The sequence below is a fragment of the Notolepis coatsorum genome (assembly GCF_963971535.1).
Source record: "Notolepis coatsorum genome assembly, chromosome: 8".
Lineage (NCBI taxonomy): Eukaryota > Metazoa > Chordata > Actinopteri > Aulopiformes > Paralepididae > Notolepis > Notolepis coatsorum.
This window is the reverse complement of record NC_140172.1, coordinates 139,505,467-139,526,168: the sequence shown is the minus strand read 5'-3', so window position 1 is coordinate 139,526,168 and position 20,702 is coordinate 139,505,467. Positions and strand designations below refer to the sequence as shown.

Here is a 20,702-nt window from a genome sequence, read left to right as displayed (position 1 = left end):
TTACCTGTTCAGTGTGGTCTTGTAGTTCTATGGAGGTAAAGACAGATCAAGTTAAACACTACTAAACATCCTCAGCATCATTCCCTATGAACTGAAGAGAGACCAGTCCTGACCTGCAGGAAGGAGCCGTCTTCAGCTCTCAGCTCCTGCTCTACGGCTCCGATTGTGTCTGAAAGGGTTGACATCTCTCTGTCCAGCCCCTCAATCTTCTCCTTCATCGGCTGGCTCTTCTGCTCCTCTTCCTCCTTCAGTGTAGCTACCCTGGCCTCCTCTTCCTCGTGGAGAAACTGGTGAAGCTTCTTAAACTCCTCCTTAATCTGCTTCCCTGTGTGCAGGGCCTGGACCTGGAGATTATGGGGTTAAAAATCATGTCTCTCTCACAATGGACTACAAAATACAATAGGTCACTAATGTTTACTGTAGGTTGAGTGCAGCTACAACCTGACAGTAAATCATTTATCATTAATACTGAATATTTGTACCTTTAAGTGTTCTGCTGTCTGGACGCATGTTTGTTTGATTTCTGTAAACACCTGTAGCTTGTCACGTAAGGTCTTCAGTGGAGCCTGGAGCTCCTTCTGCAATGGAATTAATTCATTCATGATGCATTTCACTTAAAAGATGCAAGTCTCCCCCTGAGGACTCTGAGCTGCAGCACCGGTTTCAACACACGGACTGGAGTACGTTTGCCACCCTGGACTCCCTGGACTCCCACACTTACATTCACTCCCATACTGACATTGACTCCCACACTGACATTGACTCCCACACTGACATTGACTCCCACACTGACATTGACTCCCACACTAACATTGACTCCCACACTGACATTGACTCTCACACTGACATTGACTCCCATACTGACATTAAGGCCCATAATGACATTGAGTCCCACACTGACATTGGGCCTCATTCATGAAGCGATATAAGAACAGATTTTGTTCTTAACTAGCATTTACTCTTATTTTGTTCTTACCTGGGATTCAGCAATGTTTTCTTATTGTTGCTTTTCTCTCAGGCAAGACCAAATTCTAAGAGTGGTCGCGAGCACTCTTACCCAGATAAGAAACTCTTACCCAGATGAGAAACATTTAAAAAAGCCTATACCATTCCTAATAATAATAATACATCAGATTTATATAGCGCTTTTCCTAATGCTCAAAGACACTTTACAAAACAAACAATACAATACAGTTTTAGTAGATACAATAAAAAAAAATACATATAAAAAGGTGAGAGAGGAAGAAGTTCATGGGTTGAAAGCAAACCATTGGTCAATTGCCCCCAAATACCCCCAAATACCCCCAAATACAACTTTATAAACCCAGAACTTTTCAATAATTATTATTATATATTGCTGTTAGAACAGTTGGTTGCCCAGGCATACGCATAGAACGCATATTTACAACATCTCCTCTCCTCTTTTTTCTTCTCTTCTCTGCTCCTACAAGTTCTGAGCGCATTCAGGGTTTTAACAGGGACCTTTCAGAGAGAGATGACAGGTGACAGATCCAGTATTTCCCAATCTACTGCGCGATTGGTTCTTGACAGCCAGCTAGTGAGGCCTTTAAACTAGAACTGGAGAGCCTGGACTGGTCAGAAGAGCTCAGTGGTACACTGGTTGAAGAAACATGGCTTCAAAACCAAATTCTCAACAGTACTCAACGACACCGTGGATGCACTCCGAAATACTGACCGCTATGAAAACCAGAAACAAAAAATGCTCTGAGTTTCGTAAAAGTCAGTCAAAGCTTACCAAAAGCTCGAGCAGTGAACTCCAAGCCCACGTGACTGAACTCAAACTGCAAAGAAACAGACTAAGAAATGAAGTAAACTCCATGATCAAAACTGCAAAAAAGAATTTCATCAATGACAAAACTGAGGGAAACAAAAATAAACCCTGTGAACTTTGGAAATTACTCAATAATCAACTAGGCTGCAGTAAAAAACTTAAAACCAGATTTTCAAACATAAACATAAAGACAGACAACACGCTCATCACAGACAAGCTGGATGTGGCCAATTACTTAAAAATGTTCTTCACAAACATAGCCACAACACTGGTAAACAAACTACCCTCCCACTCAGGGCATTTTGGGGTAGAACATTGTAGAGCCTACTACAATAACCTAGGGGTCCGCAAAGACGATTTCAAACTAGAAATGGTAACAACAGCTGGGGTACTCAAAAAACTGAGCGATGCATTAAAATCATTTGAAAAACTGATTCAACAATATCATCTGGCCAACAATCAATTTTGGAGATATTTACAATTGAGGCATCTTCTCATAGGCACATGTGGCTCTCCACAGACCCTCCCCTAGGGTACAGACCTGCTGAAAAAGATTTTGGCTATTTCTGGGTTGGGACATGAGGCCTCTGTTTACTATTCCATGTTTATCGACAGGGAGGGCAGTGGGATATCCTCTGCTCTCAAAATAGTCTGGGAGAAGGATCTAGGGGTCACATTTTGAGCAAGAGGACTGGGATATAATCTCGGGGATCCCCAAACAGGTGTCCAGGGATATTAGAACAAGGCTAATACAATTCAAGATCTTCCACCGCATGTATTGAACCCCCTCTAAAATGTATAGACTGGGCCTAAAAGAGAACCCAGATTGCTAGAAATGCCAGACAGGGGAGGGGGACCTAGTCCATGCACTCTGGTCATGTCCGAAAATCAGAGACTTCTGGAGTAACATACATGACTACATCACAGAGGTCACAGGGAAGGAGTATGATTTCTGCTCTGGTTTATATATCCTGGGGGATCCCTGCAGTCTTAGCCATATCGCAAAGCCCCTAGCTGATTGGATTCAGACTAGTATTATGATAGGCAAACAGATCATAATGAGAGGCTGGAAGGCACCAGAAGGCCCGTCATTCCGAGAGTGGAGTGGAGAACTGGGTAGGGTAGCTGCCTATGAGAAAATATCTTTTAGTTTAGGAGAGAAAGGAGAAAAATATATGAGCAAATATCTGCAATTTCAATCACTATAAATGGAGGGGGGGGGGCACACTTGCCTAAGACAGCGACGTTGCACATGAGTATATAATACCGGTCAAATGCACCATGTTTATGTCGACAAGAGTGGCTCTATGTTTTAATGTAGATATATTTTTTCGTTTTGTGTTGTTTCTTTTGTTTTGTTATTACTTTCCATTCTATTTTCTGTTTTTTTTTTTTGAATTTTTCATTTGTTTATTTTTACTTATTCTTATTTTTATTTTATTTTTGTCTTCCCCTCCCATATGGGGGTTGTTATTGTAACCTAGATGTTAGTGGTCTAGGTGTCTGTGTTGTCCTTCAGGACTGACCCATGTTGATGCAAAATATATGTCATTCATTGTATTGTCCTGAAGTACTGTGTGAATACTCAATAAAGTATATGTCATAAATTTTTTTTAACTGAGCACCCTCCAACCTAACAAGGCCACTGGCCATGACAATATCCCCTCAAAATTCCTCAGAGACTCAGCAGCCGCCATCACCCCAGTCATCACACACATAATAAACCTCTCCATAAAACAGGGACACGTCCCCAAGGACTTCAAAATTGCGAGAGTAAACCCCCTGCACAAAAAGGGCAGCAAATTAGACCCAGGCAACTACCACCCTGTTTCTATTCTTACCTCCATCTCGAAAGTCATGGAAAAAATAGTATATGAACAGGTCGAAAAGTACCTCACGGAAAAAAATCTAATCTTCGAATTTCAATCTGGCTTCAGAGCATCCCACTCCACTGACACATGCCTTCTCTATTTGAACGACCACATCAAACAAGAGGTGGACGCGGGCAAATACTGCGGCATGGTCATGCTGGACCTACAAAAGGCCTTCGACACTGTCAATCACTCCATTCTGATTGACAAGCTAAAAGCAATTGGTTTTGATAGTCTATCAGTGAGCTTGTGACTGCAACTTGTTCCTATTCGCGGACGACTCAGCCCTGCTGGTCTCTGACAAGAACAAGTTACAGGTTGAAAAAACCCTCAGCTCGGAACTAGGCAAAATCTGCACCTGGCTCGCTGACAACAAACTATCATTACACCTGGGTAAAACAGAGTCCATTCTCTTCGGTTCAAATAACAAACTCAGCAAGGCTGACGGCTTCTCAGTTACAGTGGGTGACAATATTGTCACAAGGAAAGATGAAATTACATACCTAGTGTAACTGAGGGGTACAATTCCCTGACTGTATTGATAAGTATGGTATCATTAAACCACTACCGCTTTATGTACTTTAATTACTGGCCATACAGTACACGATATATGAATATGATGAACACTTCCCACAATGAAATCGGTTCCAGTCAAAGGTATTAATCAAGTATTTAATGGAGCAAAAGGTACATAGGATACTTTACATTATTCTTTGAATGCACTTGTAAGGCAAAGGAATATGCGTAGGCAAATCAATACTGAATGTCCATTCTCTGGTTACGCAGGAGGTAATTATACAACCTGAATCTTAGGGAATTATATCTATGGTACACTAGTAATATAGCGGGAGATACTGGAAGGGGTTCCCCTGGTTGTAAGCCAGCGGGGGGGGTAGAAGATCTGTCGGTAGTAGGACGTCTGGTCAACGATGACTAGGGAGACTTCAGGTACAGAAGCCGGTGCAGTAGCCTCTTGATCCACAGACGAATACAGCTTGGTTCTCTTGTAGACTGTAGCTCCACAGTGAAGAAAGCTAGTCGACCTCAGGCTCTCTGGGCGCCGACTCGACTTGACTCCTCTCGGGGTAAATCCAACACGTGCAGGCGTCGGCGATTATCCGCTCCATAAATCACAGGACCAAAGCAAATATATTCCAGCCGCAAAGGGCTATGTAGTCGTCGGGTAGATTAATCCAGTGTACATGTCCATACGTTTCTCGTCTAGGTCTCCTCGGATGAAAGCGCCATGCGGTCGGCCCAGCCTGGATAAGAACTCTAGCTAATACGAGGAAGCGTTGGAGATGCTGGTCACCGTAGAACTTTAACCGCACGATACACTATACACAAATAGACTATTAAAGACTTAATAGAAATATGTCGCACTCGACGGTATAGCGCCAAACTCTGACAATTCAGTTACTAATTCGCACGCGGTCTCAATGCTCTATTCTGGGGCCAAACAGGCCATACTTCACCGCACGTTGTATCGTGGGTGAGGCTTCAACTTATCGGTAACATACTAAGGACGAAGGGTACGGAGGTAAGGGGCTTCTATATTCACCTGCGCCGTATTTATACGCACGGTGAACAAACTAGTTCCAATCTCATTTCTGTCGCGTATCCCTGGGCAAGGCCGGGCATGTCCAGACGCATCTTGACGGTGACTTTGAACCTGGCTCCGGAGGCCGGTCCCTGGCGCCGGTGGACCGCTGTCCAATAGGAGAATGAACTATTATGGTCTGGGCTAAAGGGATATTCCGTGTATATGTACAAGGAATATACAAGGGATATCAAACGATATACAAATACTGTTGTGAAGGATCAGATTAAACCGAATATATATATTTATTTATGGATATATATTTAATAGTATTTGTATATCGTTTGATATCCCCTGTATATTCCTTGTACAATATGCACTTTACCCGGACGACGGCGAGCCTTCCACGGCTTGGATTATCTACATGCTTTGGGTGCTTTGATTATTCCATGGATAACGGCCAACACTGCTGAGTGTTGGAACTACCCCCCGGAGAGGAGTCCAGGTGAGACGGCGCTCTACACCGAGTGAGGTCGCCTCACGTCTCTTCATCTGTGGACCGGCAGCTACCGTCCACCAGAGGGTCCAGCTGTATTCATCTGCGGACCGAGGTTCTGTGGGCATCGTGTTCAGGACTCTGAATTCTCCCAAGAAATCGTCGGCCAGATGGGATACCGCCAGCGGCTCTTCTAACCCCCCCTACTGTCTTACAACCAGCGGGACCCCCCCCCCCCCTTAGTGTATCCAGCTATAATCATTTAAGTACCATCGCTATAGTTCCCTAAAGAACCAGGTTGTATATTTGCTCCCTGCGTAACCAGAGATTGGACATTCAATGTTGATTTACCTACGAATACTCATTTGCCATACAAGTGCATTTCAAATCATAAATGTCATCAAGTGAACGTTGTATATACCCTTTGCTATATAAAATATTCAATTTGTACATTTGTGTGGACTTCGTTTCATCAGGTGGGAAAGTGTTCATCATATCTATATCATGTACTGGATGGCCAGAAGTTAAAGTACAAGAGGTAGTGGTTTAATAATACCATACTTATCAATACAGTCAGGGAATTGTACCCCTCAGTTACAATTGGTCCTTCGAGCCGGAGGGTAACTAGTGTAATATTAATATAGTGTTATTAATATTAAAATGGCCTATGATGAACACTCCACGAAACGGTCCTCCTAACGTAGAACGCCCGCAGCGCAGACGACAGCCACCTCAGTACTTAGAGGATTACGCTGTCAGTCAACTACCTAGCCTTCGACAAACGGTAAACGCGGTAAAAGTAGAAAGTAAAATGACGATTCGGACAATAAGAAGAGATTTAAAGACGATAAAGGGCGAGAATGTCTCCTTCACTATCGCAGCAAGCGGGCAGCCAGAGCGACGGTATAGGATTACAAATGCTTTCACCAGCCAAGAAATAGGACTATCGCAGTACACCTACCCCATCGCCAAGCTGATGGATAAATATGTGCACCTGCGTCAACTACCTATCCCGCTCATAGACGGCGCCACCCCGACCCTGCTGATAGGCTCCGACCATGCAGAACTTATAGTCCCGATTGACCGGGTCCATACAGGACCCCGAGGCTGTCCTGCAGCAGTCGAGACCCGCCTAGGGTGGACACTACAAGGCCCCCTCGCTAAATCTCTCAACCGAACAGCGAAGGGAGGAGGATACACACCGCTTTCATCCTGGCTCGCTCAAGAATAGCCCCACGAAAGCAACAATCTATCCCCCGTCTAGAGCTCTGCGCAGCCCTAGCAGGAGCGCATCTAGCCACGTTAATCCAACGTGAACTCACCATTCCGGTGCACAGAACAATCTTGTGGTCAGACTCCACGACAGTACTCACATGGATCAAGTCTGATTCATGCAGATACAAAGTCTTCGTGGGAGTCAGAGTCACCGAGATTCAAGAGTTAACAGAAGCAGCGAGCTGGCGGTATGTGGACAGCAAACACAACCCAGCTGACGTCATCACCCGGGGAATGTCCCTGGATGACCTCACCCGTCGCAACATCTACAGTGACGGACCAGAATTCCTCAAGCTCCCGGAAGAAGAGTGGCCTACGCCCACCCCACGGGAAGCAAGTAAAGAGGAGGCTGAGAACAAGAAACCTATGTTCTGTGGACTGAGCACAGTCGCCTCCACAGACCCCAACATAGATGACTGCATTACCCTACAGAGTGCGCAACTAAAGACATTCCTGTGGCACCACCCAGAGAGTCAGTCCACCACTGACATTTCAGCAGCTGACTACGAAGAAGCAGAACTTCTTCTACTACAACGAGCCCAGAGAGACTCGTTCCCCGATGAGCTAGACTGTCTACAGGGAGGAAAGCCCGTCCCATCAGACAGCAGACTGCTCCACCTGGCACCCGAGAGTGACGCCCATAATCTCATCAGAGTGGGTGGCCGCCTGCGGAGAGCCCCCGATCTACCGGATGACATTAAGTACCCGATAGTCTTGAACAGCCGACACAAGGTCACAGAGCTGATCATAAAGAAATACGACGAGGATGTACACCACGCAGGAGCAGAGAGAGTCTTCGCGGAGATCAGACGTCGCTATTGGATACTTCAAGGAAGAGAAGCGGTGCGACGCTTCCAGCGAACCTGTCTAGACTGCCGAAAGTGGCGCGCGCAGCCCAGCATACCACGGATGGCTGACCTACCCCCCTGTCGCCTCCGACTCGGCGACAAGCCATTCCACTCCACAGGCATGGACTGTTTTGGCCCGTTGTATATAAAGAGAGGAAGAGGAACCGAGAAGCGGTGGGGTATTGTATTCAAATGCATGACCACCAGAGCGATACATATCGAGCTCCTTCCGACCATGAGCACAGACTCATTCCTTATGGCCTTCCGAAGATTCACATCACGGAAAGGAAAACCGTCTACATTGTTGTCTGATCACGGGACAAACTTCAAAGGCGGAGAAAGAGAGCTGAGAGAGAGCTTCCAAGCTATGGGCCCAGAACTTAAGACCCACCTCGCTCCATCCCAGATTGACTTCCAGTTTAATCCCCCGAACGCACCCCACTTCGGTGGAACCTGGGAAAGAGAAGTACGTTCTATAAAGACAGCCCTGTACGCCGTGCTTGGGGCCCAGACTGTAGCGGAGGAAGTCCTAATGACAGTCCTCACGGAGATCGAGGGAGTATTGAACTCCAAGCCCCTCGGTTACGTCTCCAGTGATATAGCAGATGTCGACCCAGTCACCCCCAACACACTCTTAATGGGGCGGCTGGACCCCGCGCTACCCCAGACAATGTACAGGCCTGAAGAAGCGAACGGCCGAAGAATGTGGAGGTACAGTCAAGTGCTAGCTGACAAGTTTTGGAGCAGCTTCCTACTCCACTACCTACCGTCTCTACAGACCCGCCAGAAGTGGGTAAAAGAGAGAGACAATTTGACAGAAGGAACAGTCGTCATGATTATCGACCAGTCACTACCCAGAGCTATGTGGCCGGCTGGCCGCGTAAGCAAAGTGATCACCGGTGCCGATGGCAAGGTCCGAGCAGCTGAAGGGCTCGTCCAAGGGCGAACTTACACACGACCCGTGGCGAGGCTAATAGAACTGCCCAGACTCCCAGACACTATCGATGATGACCATGACCCCATGACTTTGTGAGTTGACTGACCCTTACAGCGGACCTTGAGTGGTAGACAGTGCGGTTAATCTGTCTCTGCTTAGCTAATTAGGTGGGACTAATTAGGGGGCGGCTGTTGTGAAGGATCAGATTAAACCGAATATATATATTTATTTATGGATATATATTTAATAGTATTTGTATATCGTTTGATATCCCCTGTATATTCCTTGTACAATATGCACTGAATATCCCTTTAGTCTACTAACAGCCCATAATAGTTTCATTCTACCATTTGACGAGAACCTGGCGCCAGCAGCCATACCCCTAGGTTCAAGTTCAATCGTGCCGACCAACATGTCGTGGCAAGCCCGGTTCCGCGTAGGAATACGTCTGGCGAAATACGAATGGTACTATTTGTTCACAGCGCATATATATATGGCGCAAGTAAAGTAGAACTTTCTTTTAGTCCATTAGTTCTTTACCCTCCAACTAAGTAACAGACGCGAAGCCTCACCCACGACGCACGTGTGGTGCAGTAAGGCCTACTTGGCCTCAGAATAGGCATTGAGATATCGTGTGGATTAATAGTTGAATTGTCATAGTTTGGCACTATACCGTCGAGTTGGACGTATTTCTATTAAGCTAATAATAGTCTATTATGTATGGTGCATCGTTCGGTTAGAGTTATAAAGTGAGCAGTACCCCCATCGTTCCTGACGTTATCTGGAGTCTTAACCAGGCTGGGCAGACCACGTGTGGTGCTTGCATCCGAGGAGCTCCGGGCCAGGACGAGTGGACCTGTACATTGGATTACTTTACCCGGACGACGGCGAGCCTTCCACGGCTTGGATTATCTACATGCTTTGGGTGCTTTGATTATTCCATGGATAACGGCCAACACTGCTGAGTGTTGGAACTACCCCCCGGAGAGGAGTCCAGGTGAGACGGCGCTCTACCCCGAGTGAGGTCGCCTCACGTCTCTTCATCTGTGGACCGGCAGCTACCGTCCACCAGAGGGTCCAGCTGTATTCATCTGCGGACCGAGGTTCTGTGGGCATCGTGTTCAGGACTCTGAATTCTCCCAAGAAATCGTCGGCCAGATGGGATACCGCCAGCGGCTCTTCTAACCCCCCCTACTGTCTTACAACCAGCGGGACCCCCCCCCCCCCTTAGTGTATCCAGCTATAATCATTTAAGTACCATCGCTATAGTTCCCTAAAGAACCAGGTTGTATATTTGCTCCCTGCGTAACCAGAGATTGGACATTCAATGTTGATTTACCTACGAATACTCATTTGCCATACAAGTGCATTTCAAATCATAAATGTCATCAAGTGAACGTTGTATATACCCTTTGCTATATAAAATATTCGATTTGTACATTTGTGTGGACTTCGTTTCATCAGGTGGGAAAGTGTTCATCATATCTATATCATGTACTGGATGGCCAGAAGTTAAAGTACAAGAGGTAGTGGTTTAATAATACCATACTTATCAATACAGTCAGGGAATTGTACCCCTCAGTTACAAATACTATGCAATATATATCAATAAATAAATATATATATTCGGTTTAATCTGATCCTTCGTAATGGCATCCAATGTAATAAAAAAAGTCAACCAACGAACTAGATTCTTGTACCGGATCTCCTCTCTGGTAAACAAGAATACCCTGAAGACTCTGGCAGGAGCACTCATTCAAGGGTACTACGACTATTCTTGCACCTCATGGTACCAAAGCACCTCAAAGGCGCTAAAAACAAAATTACAAACATCACAAAACAAACTGGTCAGACTACTGCTTGACCTTACTCCTAGAACCCACCTCACCTCACCCCTGCCCACTTTGACAACCTAGGATGGCTTAGAGTAGACAACAGAGTACAGCAACTTGCAATGGGCCTGGTCTACAAGATACACTACACGACTAAGGTACCCATGTACATGTCAAAATACTTCCCAAAGGTCAGTGAATACCACGACCACAACACCAGAGGGAGCTCCACAAATCATGTTAAACCCAGATTCAACTCAAACAAGGGACTAAACACGTTTCGCAATTATGCCACATCAATGTGGAACCCCCTACCCACAGCTGTAAAGGAATGTGAATCACTACCCACTTTTAAAACCACTCTCAAGGAGCACCTACGGGAGACTGCAATTCGAAACTGGCCCCTAACCCAACCCCCTCCAATGTAGTTTCTTCGTCAAATGTATATCCTTTTTTTTTTTTTTTTTTTTTACTCTTTTTGTATCACAAACAGTACTGTATTTGTAAATCTGGTATGTCATAAATGTATAGATGTAGCAGTTCTATCTGTATGTCATGTATGTCATATATGTTATGATGAATTGAAAATGGGGGACCCTGATGTAAACAAGACGAAAGTCTTTCTCTGGTCTGCATCCCCTTAACAATTGTGTGTATTGAGCTGTACTGTTTTGTACCCATTCTGCAATCTGTTAATAAAATGTTCAATCAATCAATCAAAGACAAGCATGCAGTCGTTCAGTATTGACAAAGCCTACTTTGCTGGAACAATTTATTTCGCACTATACAGTATGCGGTATACGTATAACAAGTACAAGTATAAATCTTTATTTGTCATCAGATTAACACACACACACATGCGATGAACGACCCACAGGAACACACACACATGCACTGAGTCGCGAGTCGTGAGACGTGTGTTTGTGTGTGTGTCATTTTGAGATCAGTCGCAAATCGCTTCCTGTTGAATGGATCAGACAGCGATCAGTTAAGGAACGCCTGGACCGTTAGCCTAGCTTAGCTTCATCACTGGAAGTGGGTCATACATTTACCCGTGTTCCCTACAGTCACGAAATACACTCCAAATACAATCAAAATACAACTCCAAAACGTTCCTGTAAACATGTTGTGACCTGTGTATTTACCACGTCTCCAAGTCACACAAGTCACACGAGTCTCCCAGTCACACGAGTCTCCCAGTCACACAAGTCTCCCAGTCACACAAGTCTCCCAGACACACAAGTCTCCCAGTCACACGAGTCTCCCAGTCACACAAGTCTCCCAGTCACACAAGTATCCAAGTCACACAAGTCTCCAAGTCACACAAGTCTCCCAGTCACACGAGTCTCCCAGTCACACAAGTCACACGAGTCTCCCAGTCACACAAGTCTCCAAGTCACACAAGTCTCCCAGTCACACAAGTCTCCAAGTCACACAAGTCTCCAAGTAACAAGTCTCCCAGTCACACAAGTCTCCCAGTCACACAAGTCTCCAAGTCACACAAGTCTCCCAGTCACACAAGTCTCCAAGTCACACAAGTCACACAAGTCTCCCAGTCACACAAGTCTCCAAGTCACACAAGTCGCACGAGTCTCCCAGTCACACAAGTCACACGAGTCTCCAAGTCACACAAGTCTCCCAGTCACACAAGTCTCCAAGTCACACAAGTCACACGAGTCTCCCAGTCACACAAGTCTCCAAGTCACACAAGTCTCCCAGTCACACAAGTCTCCCAGTCACACAAGTCTCCAAGTCACACAAGTCACACAAGTCTCCCAGTCACACAAGTCTCCAAGTCACACAAGTCGCACGTGTCTCCCAGTCACACAAGTCTCCAAGTCACACAAGTCGCACGAGTCTCCCAGTCACACGAGTCTCCCAGTCACACAAGTCTCCAAGTCACATGAGTCTCCCAGTCACACAAGTCACACGAGTCTCCCAGTCACACAAGTCTCCCAGAGTCTCCCAGTCACCAGGCAGAGTGAGGTACCTGGGCTGCAGGGTGAGAATACAACACTGACCTCGACGTTAGAAAAAGTAGCACTGGTGACGTGAAATCACTGCGCCCAGACAGGAGTGGTTAGGCAAAAAAAATGTCAGAGTATATCTGCTTAGAAAACGGAAATGTCTAATTCAATAATTTTTTTATTTCTCCACGTGGTAAATACACAGGTCACAACATGTTTACAGGAACATTTTGGAGTTGTATTTTGATTGTATTTGGAGTGTATTTCGTGACTGTAGGGAACTCGGGTAAATGTATGACCCACTTCCAGTGATGAAGCTAAGCTAGGCTAACGGTCCAGACGTTCCCTAAGCCTAATGCATGCAGAGAGCCAAAAAAGGTATGTATCTTCTTGTCTAACTCCAGGGAAGATGTTAGATAAGCTAATTTCCCAAAATGTTGGAGTGTTCCTTTAACACTTTCAGTGCCAGCAGGGGGCGCATGATTTAGTGCTTGAATGCCCACCATCCACTTCATTGTTAGCGTTAATAACGCCTGATCTATGTTTTAAATTATGGCTATGTGTCTAATCTGCCCGTCGCTTATCAATTAATCGTTTTCCAGTCAACATTGTCGAAGCGGATTGTTTTTTTATCGGTTCATTTTCGTTTTATAGCATTTTGAAAAGCCCTCGTTTTCAAGGAAAATAAAAAAGATTCCATGATAAAAGACGTTTACTGGAATATTCTAGAACAGGGGTTCTCAACCTTTCTGCTGCCAAGGCACCCCTGTGTTCAATAAAATATTCCAGGGCACCCCTACATACGATAAAGACTTTTCCGGTCCTGTCTTTTTTTCTTGCTTGCTTTCAAAATAATGTTTATTTAAGAAACCGGGAAACACATTTGTGTGTATATGCAGGCTATATAATGCATTATTAACAGGTGTTTCAGGTCTAAATGGCTTAGTACTGTTGACATTACACTGCTTGTAGTAGTAAATCAAATAGCATATTTCTTTAAATAAAATTACAGAAAATTATCACTAAAGTGCTATCTGTTGCAGCTGCACACTTTTCCATAAAAATAGCATATTTGGATAAGTGTGACTGTAACTGAGGGGTACAATTCCCTGACTGTATTAATCAAGTATGGTATCATTAAACCACTACCGTCTTATGTACATTATACTGGCCATACCGTACACGAGTATATGATGAGAACACTTCCCCACAATGAATCGGTTCTACACAAAGTTGTCTTTAAGTATTTATTAGCAGCAAGAATACATAATATACTTTAATTGAATGCACTTGTAAGGCAAAGGAATGTGCGTAGGCAAATCAATAATGAATGTCCATTCTCTGGTTACGCAGGAGATAATAATACAACCTGAATATTAGGAAATATATCTAGGGGATACTGGTAGGGGGGTTCCTACCGGTTGTAAGCCAGCAGGGGGAGGAAATGTTCGAATGCAAAGTCTGGGTCAGCGGGGACTCAGTAGGCTCCTGCTAGGGGAGGCGGTATATTACTCCCTGCTCGGCAGACGAAAGGCAGCTGTAATCCCAGTATGCGTACAGCACAGGTGGGAGCCTGTCAGCCTCTCCAATAGAGACGGGCTCGAATGATGTTCCTCACGGTAGATCCCACAGCAGTGGGTGTAGACGATTCTTATCCTCTCCACCAGCCTGGTACAAAGCAATAATAATAATACTCCAGCCGGAAAGGGGCTCTGCATTCACCGGTGTAGATCCTCCGGTGCGCGGCACTTCACATTAACTAAGTTGAACTTGACGTTATTCAACCAAGCTCTGATACTTTACTATCCTATTCGCACGCGGCTATAAGTGCTCTATTTAGACGCACGGTTGCTCCCTTCACTTGGTCGTTGACTCGTGATGAAGGCTTTACTAGTAAGGAGCGAACGATACGTTGAACAAACGTATTAGGATAAAACAAGACTCTATTTTGGGGCAATACGGGCCCACTTCACAGCACGTTGTATCGTAGTGTGAGGCTTCAACTTGTTACTAAGACTTCTGACTAAGTGCCTCTGTATTCACCTGCGCCATATTTATATGTACGGGGAATAAACTAGTACCAGCCTTATTCCTGTCTCGTAGTCTTGGGCAAAGCCGGGCATGTACAGACATGTCTTGACGGTAGCTTTGAACTCGACTCTGGGGGTAAGACACTGGCGCTGGTGGAACGCTATCCAATAAGAGAACGAAATATTATGGTCTGTGCTAGGTTAAAGGGATATTCCGTGTATATGTACAAAGAATACACAAGGGATATCAAACGATATACAAATATTATGCAATATATATCAATCAATAAATACATATATTCGGTTTAATCTGACCCTTTGTAACAGTGACCATTTCTCAAAAACTGAAAATCATGTTTTTTTTAACACAGAAAAGGATCACTAAAGTGCTATCTGTTGCAGCTGCACTGTTCTCCATAAAAATAGCATATTTGGATAAGTTTGACCATTTCTCAAAAACAGAAAATCATGTATTTTTTTTAAATACAGAAAAGGATCACCAAGTTACCATTTCTCAAAAAATATAAATAAATACAGAAAATAAGCACTCTTTCACTCAGTGGACATTTCTAGCTCAATGCGAGATCTGCTGCTGCTGGCTAATAATACGGTCAATATGTGGGGAGATCTTTGACAAGGCAACACGCATGTCATCCTCAAGGCTCAACTTGGCCCTACATTTTGTTTTCAGAGCAGATGAAAAGCCAGCTTCACACAGATATGTGGTGCTGAATGGTATCAACACCTTAACTGCTGCATCATGAGATACTTGGTACTCAGCACCACACTCTGAAACTAGCTCTCCAGGTGGTATCAGATGCGATTTCAATGAGTTCTTCCAAGAGTTTGGATGGAGATGTGTCAGGAAGCTTTGTCTCAATGTTGTCTGTACATTTTTTTTTTATCCAGAGTAACTTGGTGATCCTTTTCTGTGTTTTATTAAATAATGATTTTCAGATTTTGAGAAATGGTCAAACTTATCCAAATATGGTATTTTCATGGAAAACAGTGCAGCTGCAACAGATAGCACTTTAGTGATAATTTTCTGTAATCCAAAAAGATTTATTTATTAATCGTTTTCAAATAAACGCTAGATTATCGATAGTATAATGTGTACGTATGCACGCTGGGGCCGCAAGCTCAAAATCGATTATCTGATTTCCTCAACAGCGATCGTGCACACACACACACACACATAGGGCACACGTTGATATCTCAGCGAATACAACTCTGATTATCCCAAGACTGGTCAAATAGATTCCTTACCTCAGATCAGATGTTCTCCAAAAAGATCGTTCCAATTCCTGATCGCCATTCCAAAAATCGATCACTACTGTCTACTATCGATTGGCTACTGTGAATATATATTCCAGGCTGATTCCCGTCCCGCGATGACTTCCATGTTGAGCAGACGGCTTGCCAGCTCAGGGAGCCAGCTGGCTCCACCTCTACATATCACTGATCCCATATCAGTCTAAGGTCGCTTTCACACAGGGGCTGTTTGGTCCGGATTATCGGACCAGAATTCGATAGTCCGGTTTTTCGGGTTTGTGTGAATGCGCGTCGAACTCGGTTCGCGGACCAAACAGGCGAACTCTGGTCCGCCTGAAAACGTAGGTCTCGGTTCGCTTCATCGGACCAAACACGAACCAAATATAGGAAGTGCTTATTATTACCTGCATTCAATGCAAAACAAGCACACTGCATCTATCTCTCTATCTATCTATCTATCTATATATCTATATATCTAACTGTGCATCTTGGGAAGAAGGAAGAAAAAACGCGGCTTATTATAATTGTTATTATTATATATATATAACAACGTGGTGTACAAGTTGTTTAGCGAGAGGATGGTGGTAATCGGCTTCAATAGAACAACTCGCCTCCGCTGATCTGGAGGGCTCCCACTCCACACACAGACACACACACACACGTGCGCACGCGCACACACAGGCTCGCAGCCACACACACATTTCCACTGTCCAATAGACGAGCGCCCTTTTCGACCGCATGACATTGTTCAGATAGTTCGGTGCGCCTGACAGATTGCTATGTGAACGCAGGCGAACCAAATGAAGAATGCAACAATGTTGCAACTTCACCACCAGAACCGCACCGCGTCCACCAAAACTATATGTGAAAGCGACCTAAGCGACTGACGTGCAGTTACTCAGGGATAGACGATAGGGGGCGCTTTTTTCCATTCTGAGCTGCTGATTGGGCTGGTGTACCAACAGGAGACTCGGTTGATGAAATATGAAATCAGATCGCTAATAAAAAAATAAAACGATAATTGTCATCGTGGGCATTCAGGCATTGGGCTGATAAAACGTCATATGACGTGATGGGCACTGAAAGTGTTAACAGACAGGTAAGCAAGAATATAAGAAAAATAGGTAGCACTTTATAATAACACCCTGTTATAATACATTTATAAGGTATTTGTAAATAATGAACAAACCATTTATATACATTCATAAATGATTATTAAATCATTTATAACTATATTTGTATACCATTTACAAAGTATTTATTTTACAGATTAGTTCTACATTATTTATAACTCATTATCAACATTGTTTGTACTTGATTTGTTCATCATTAAATAATGTTGTTTAATGTGTAGTAACACATTTGTAGATGCTTTGAAAAATGGATATGAAAAAAACGACTATAGTGTATCTCCATTTATTTTTCATGTTCAACAAATGATTTGTTAAGACATTCATAAAACATCTATAAATCATTTGCAGATGCTATCGTGGGGGCCAATCTAAAGTGAAGCCTATTCATCATTAACAAGTGTCTAATACAGTTAATTATTTGTTTACTTTTTCATCACATGTTACAAATGTTGTAGGCAGCTTTCGGATACACCCTTCTTTGTGACATCAAACAGTGACAGAATTAGGACTAAAGATAAATGCAATTTTATTAACATATAAAATACATGTGCATGACATATAGTGTAACATCGGGGGGCACTAGGACCCAGGAGTACCCTGGCCAGGTATTGAAGAGTATCTAGAGAGGAAGTCTCACGCGAGCGAGACTTGACGTCACGTGTGTTGCCGTCTGTTTGAATGGAAGCACAAGTTATCCGTGCTGCGTCTATACTTTCGCTTTTAATAAGGTATGAGCAGGTTAAACACCTTTTTTTGTTGGTAAATCTATTCCATCATTTCCCACCTACAAACAACTCTTATATGTTGAGCACACAGCATATTGTTGTTTGTAGGTCGGAAATGATGGAATAGATTTACCAACAAAAAAAGGTGTTTAACCTGCTCATACCTTATTAAAAGCGAAAGTATAGACGCAGCACGGATAACTTGTGCTTCCATTCAAACAGACGGCAACACACGTGACGTCAAGTCTCGCTCGCGTGAGACTTCCTCTCTAGATACTCTTCAATACCTGGCCAGGGTACTCCTGGGTCCTAGTGCCCCCCGCTGTTCCACTATATGCACATGTATTTTATATGTTAATAAAATTGCATTTATCTTTAGTCCTAATTCTGTCACTGTTTGATGTCACAAAGAAGGGTGTATCCGAAAGCTGCCTACAACATTTGTAACATGTGATGAAAAAGTAAATAAATAATTAACTGTATTAGACACTAGTTAATGATGAATAGGCTTCACTTTAGATTGGCCCCCACGATAGCATCTGCAAATGATTTATAAATGTTTTATGAATGTCTTTACAAATAATTTGTTGAACATGAAAAATAAATGGAGATACACTATAGTCGTTTTTTCATATCCATTTTTCAAAGCATCTACAAATGTGTTACTACACATTAAACAACATTATTTAATGATGAACAAATCAAGTACAAACAATGTTGATAATGAGTTATAAATAATGTAGAACTAATCTGTAAATGTTATACAAATATAGTTATAAATGATTTAATAATAATTTATGAATGTATATAAATGGTTTGTTCATGATTAGTTCATTATCCACTAATGCGTTATAAATACTTTGTAAATGGTATACAAATATAGTTATAAATGATTTAATAATCATTTATGAATGTATATAAATGGTTTGTTCATGATTAGTTCATTATCTACAAATACCTTATAAATGTATTATAACAGGGTGTTATTATAAAGTGCTACCGAAAAATAATAAGAGAGTATTGTTGAATGAGGCCCATTGACTCCCATACTGACATTGACTCCTACACCTCCTCCGTTGTGGACAAAAAAAATAAACTCCAACATCAGTGTCTGAATCGAATCCGATCTAATTGTTCTGATTGTCTAACGTTTCTGTATTCATTAACAACGTGATAACACTGTAAATTAGTATAGTTTCTCAGTGTATTTATTGAGTATAAATAAAGATTTAATAAATTAATATAATAATGATGTTGCCATACCTTGCGATCCTCCGAAGCTTCCTCTATGGGGCAGAAGTCGTGGCCCTTGTGTTTTCTGGAGGACTGACACACCACACAGATGGGCTGGAGGTCATCCAGACAGAAGAGCTTGAGTTTCTCACCATGCACACTGCAGAGCACCTCAGAACCTGCTGGAGCGCCCTGGCTTCTCTCTCTGAAGGCTTCACACAGGTTCTTCAAAGCCAAGTTACGAGGAGGATTTAACATTGAAGAGATTTCCCTACAAAGTGGACAGTCCTTGTCTTCTCTGTCTGTCCAGAATTGTTGCAGACAGGCTCTACAGAAGCTGTGGCTACACGACAAGACAACAGGATCTGTATAGATGTCACAGCACACGGGACAAGACAGATCCTCTTCACAATGAGACGACGCCATTTTGTTATTTACCGGTAGTAACACTCCCTCCTCTGGAATGCTTTAATTACTTTAACTTTTAATGACAATTGTTGTAAACGTACTTAGATTCAGTCAGCAGCTGGTTGAAGTCACTATTTGATCACGATTCCTTCCTGTGTTTGTCTAAAGCTAGTCCTACTCCTTCAGTACGAGCTGTGGGTTTTATCTGGAGTCTTTTACAGCAGGCGTGTGCATCTCAGTGTCGGTCGATGAGGAGTGTAGAACTCTGATGTTTATTACCTGTATATCGAGTCAGACAAGAGGCGGAGGCTGGAGCTTTGACAGAACAGGAAACTGTAGTGGGGTTAGGAAAGATTAAAGGTGCTGTGGTATTTTTTTGTTTGTTCAAATAATAGCTGGTAAAATAAGACGTCTATGTTAAAATAATAGTTCTATCACCATCACTGATATGGAGTGTTTGGTAAGTAACATGGGTCTCTCTCCCTCTGCTCTGCAGTAAACAGAAAATACATTTCCTGGTATCCTGTTCCTTTTTCTCTATCCAATCAGGAGAGAAAACTCCACACTGCAAAAATGGTCTGATAAAAATAAGAAATAAAAACTAGTTTGAAGCAAATAATGCTTGAAACAATTCAAATAATCTACCAGTGCAGTAAGCAAATTTGGCTTGGTAAGAGTTCTTGAAATAAGTTAAATATCTAGGGTTCTCTCTCCTGATTGGATAACGTGGGAAGTGTGATAGGAAAATCTTTATTTTTGTATTTGCCCTTTAACCCTGCTCAGAAACTGTCTACAATGCACTTCTGTGGAAATTGCATATGTGACCATTTTCTGTTCTATAATTTCTAAGTAAAATGCAAGGAGACACATTGTAACCATAAAACTGCCTGTTGAATTCCACTATTAACATACGAAGCACAGCTTCTTAGAAATGTCTGATTCTGGGCAACCCCCACCCCCTTATCCTGTTTGTCTCTTAGCATTTAAACCGAGTCCGATCTTCAATCGGGGCTCTTTTCAGCTACACCTTGTAAACTTAACTGAGACTCTGAGAACTGAGAAAAATAAATGTATCTGATCAGCTTCTATCCTTGATTCTAGTAATCATTCTTTCACCCTTCCAACTGGGTCATTGTTAGTTAGGAAAATCTTAAATTTTGTATTTGCCCTGCCGGCAACAACAACACTGTGTATGGCAAAACCCACTGTCCCGTCTTAAAGGCACAGTCAACACCATTGTGATGCATACACAACATCCCCACAGGGAACCCATGGAGAACACCACCATGAACTCTTTCTTTTTTCAAGTGTTTTATATATATATATAAACAGTCTCTGCAACC

At 43.2% G+C, this 20,702-nt stretch overlaps 1 protein-coding gene across 1 annotated transcript; it reads right to left on the bottom strand.

The window, feature by feature from the left end:
* LOC311233604 (E3 ubiquitin-protein ligase TRIM17-like) lies at positions 1-19,597 on the bottom strand (the record flags this gene model as incomplete). The annotated part of the gene is made up of 4 exons (XM_084320571.1): positions 18,982-19,597; positions 483-578; positions 114-344; positions 1-27 (listed from the first exon to the last, which is right to left on the bottom strand). Exons 1-4 carry the CDS (start codon positions 19,375-19,377, stop codon positions 1-3), a joined length of 750 nt encoding a protein of 249 aa, XP_084176697.1. The 5' UTR covers positions 19,378-19,597.
* Positions 19,598-20,702: the final 1,105 nt, after the last annotated feature.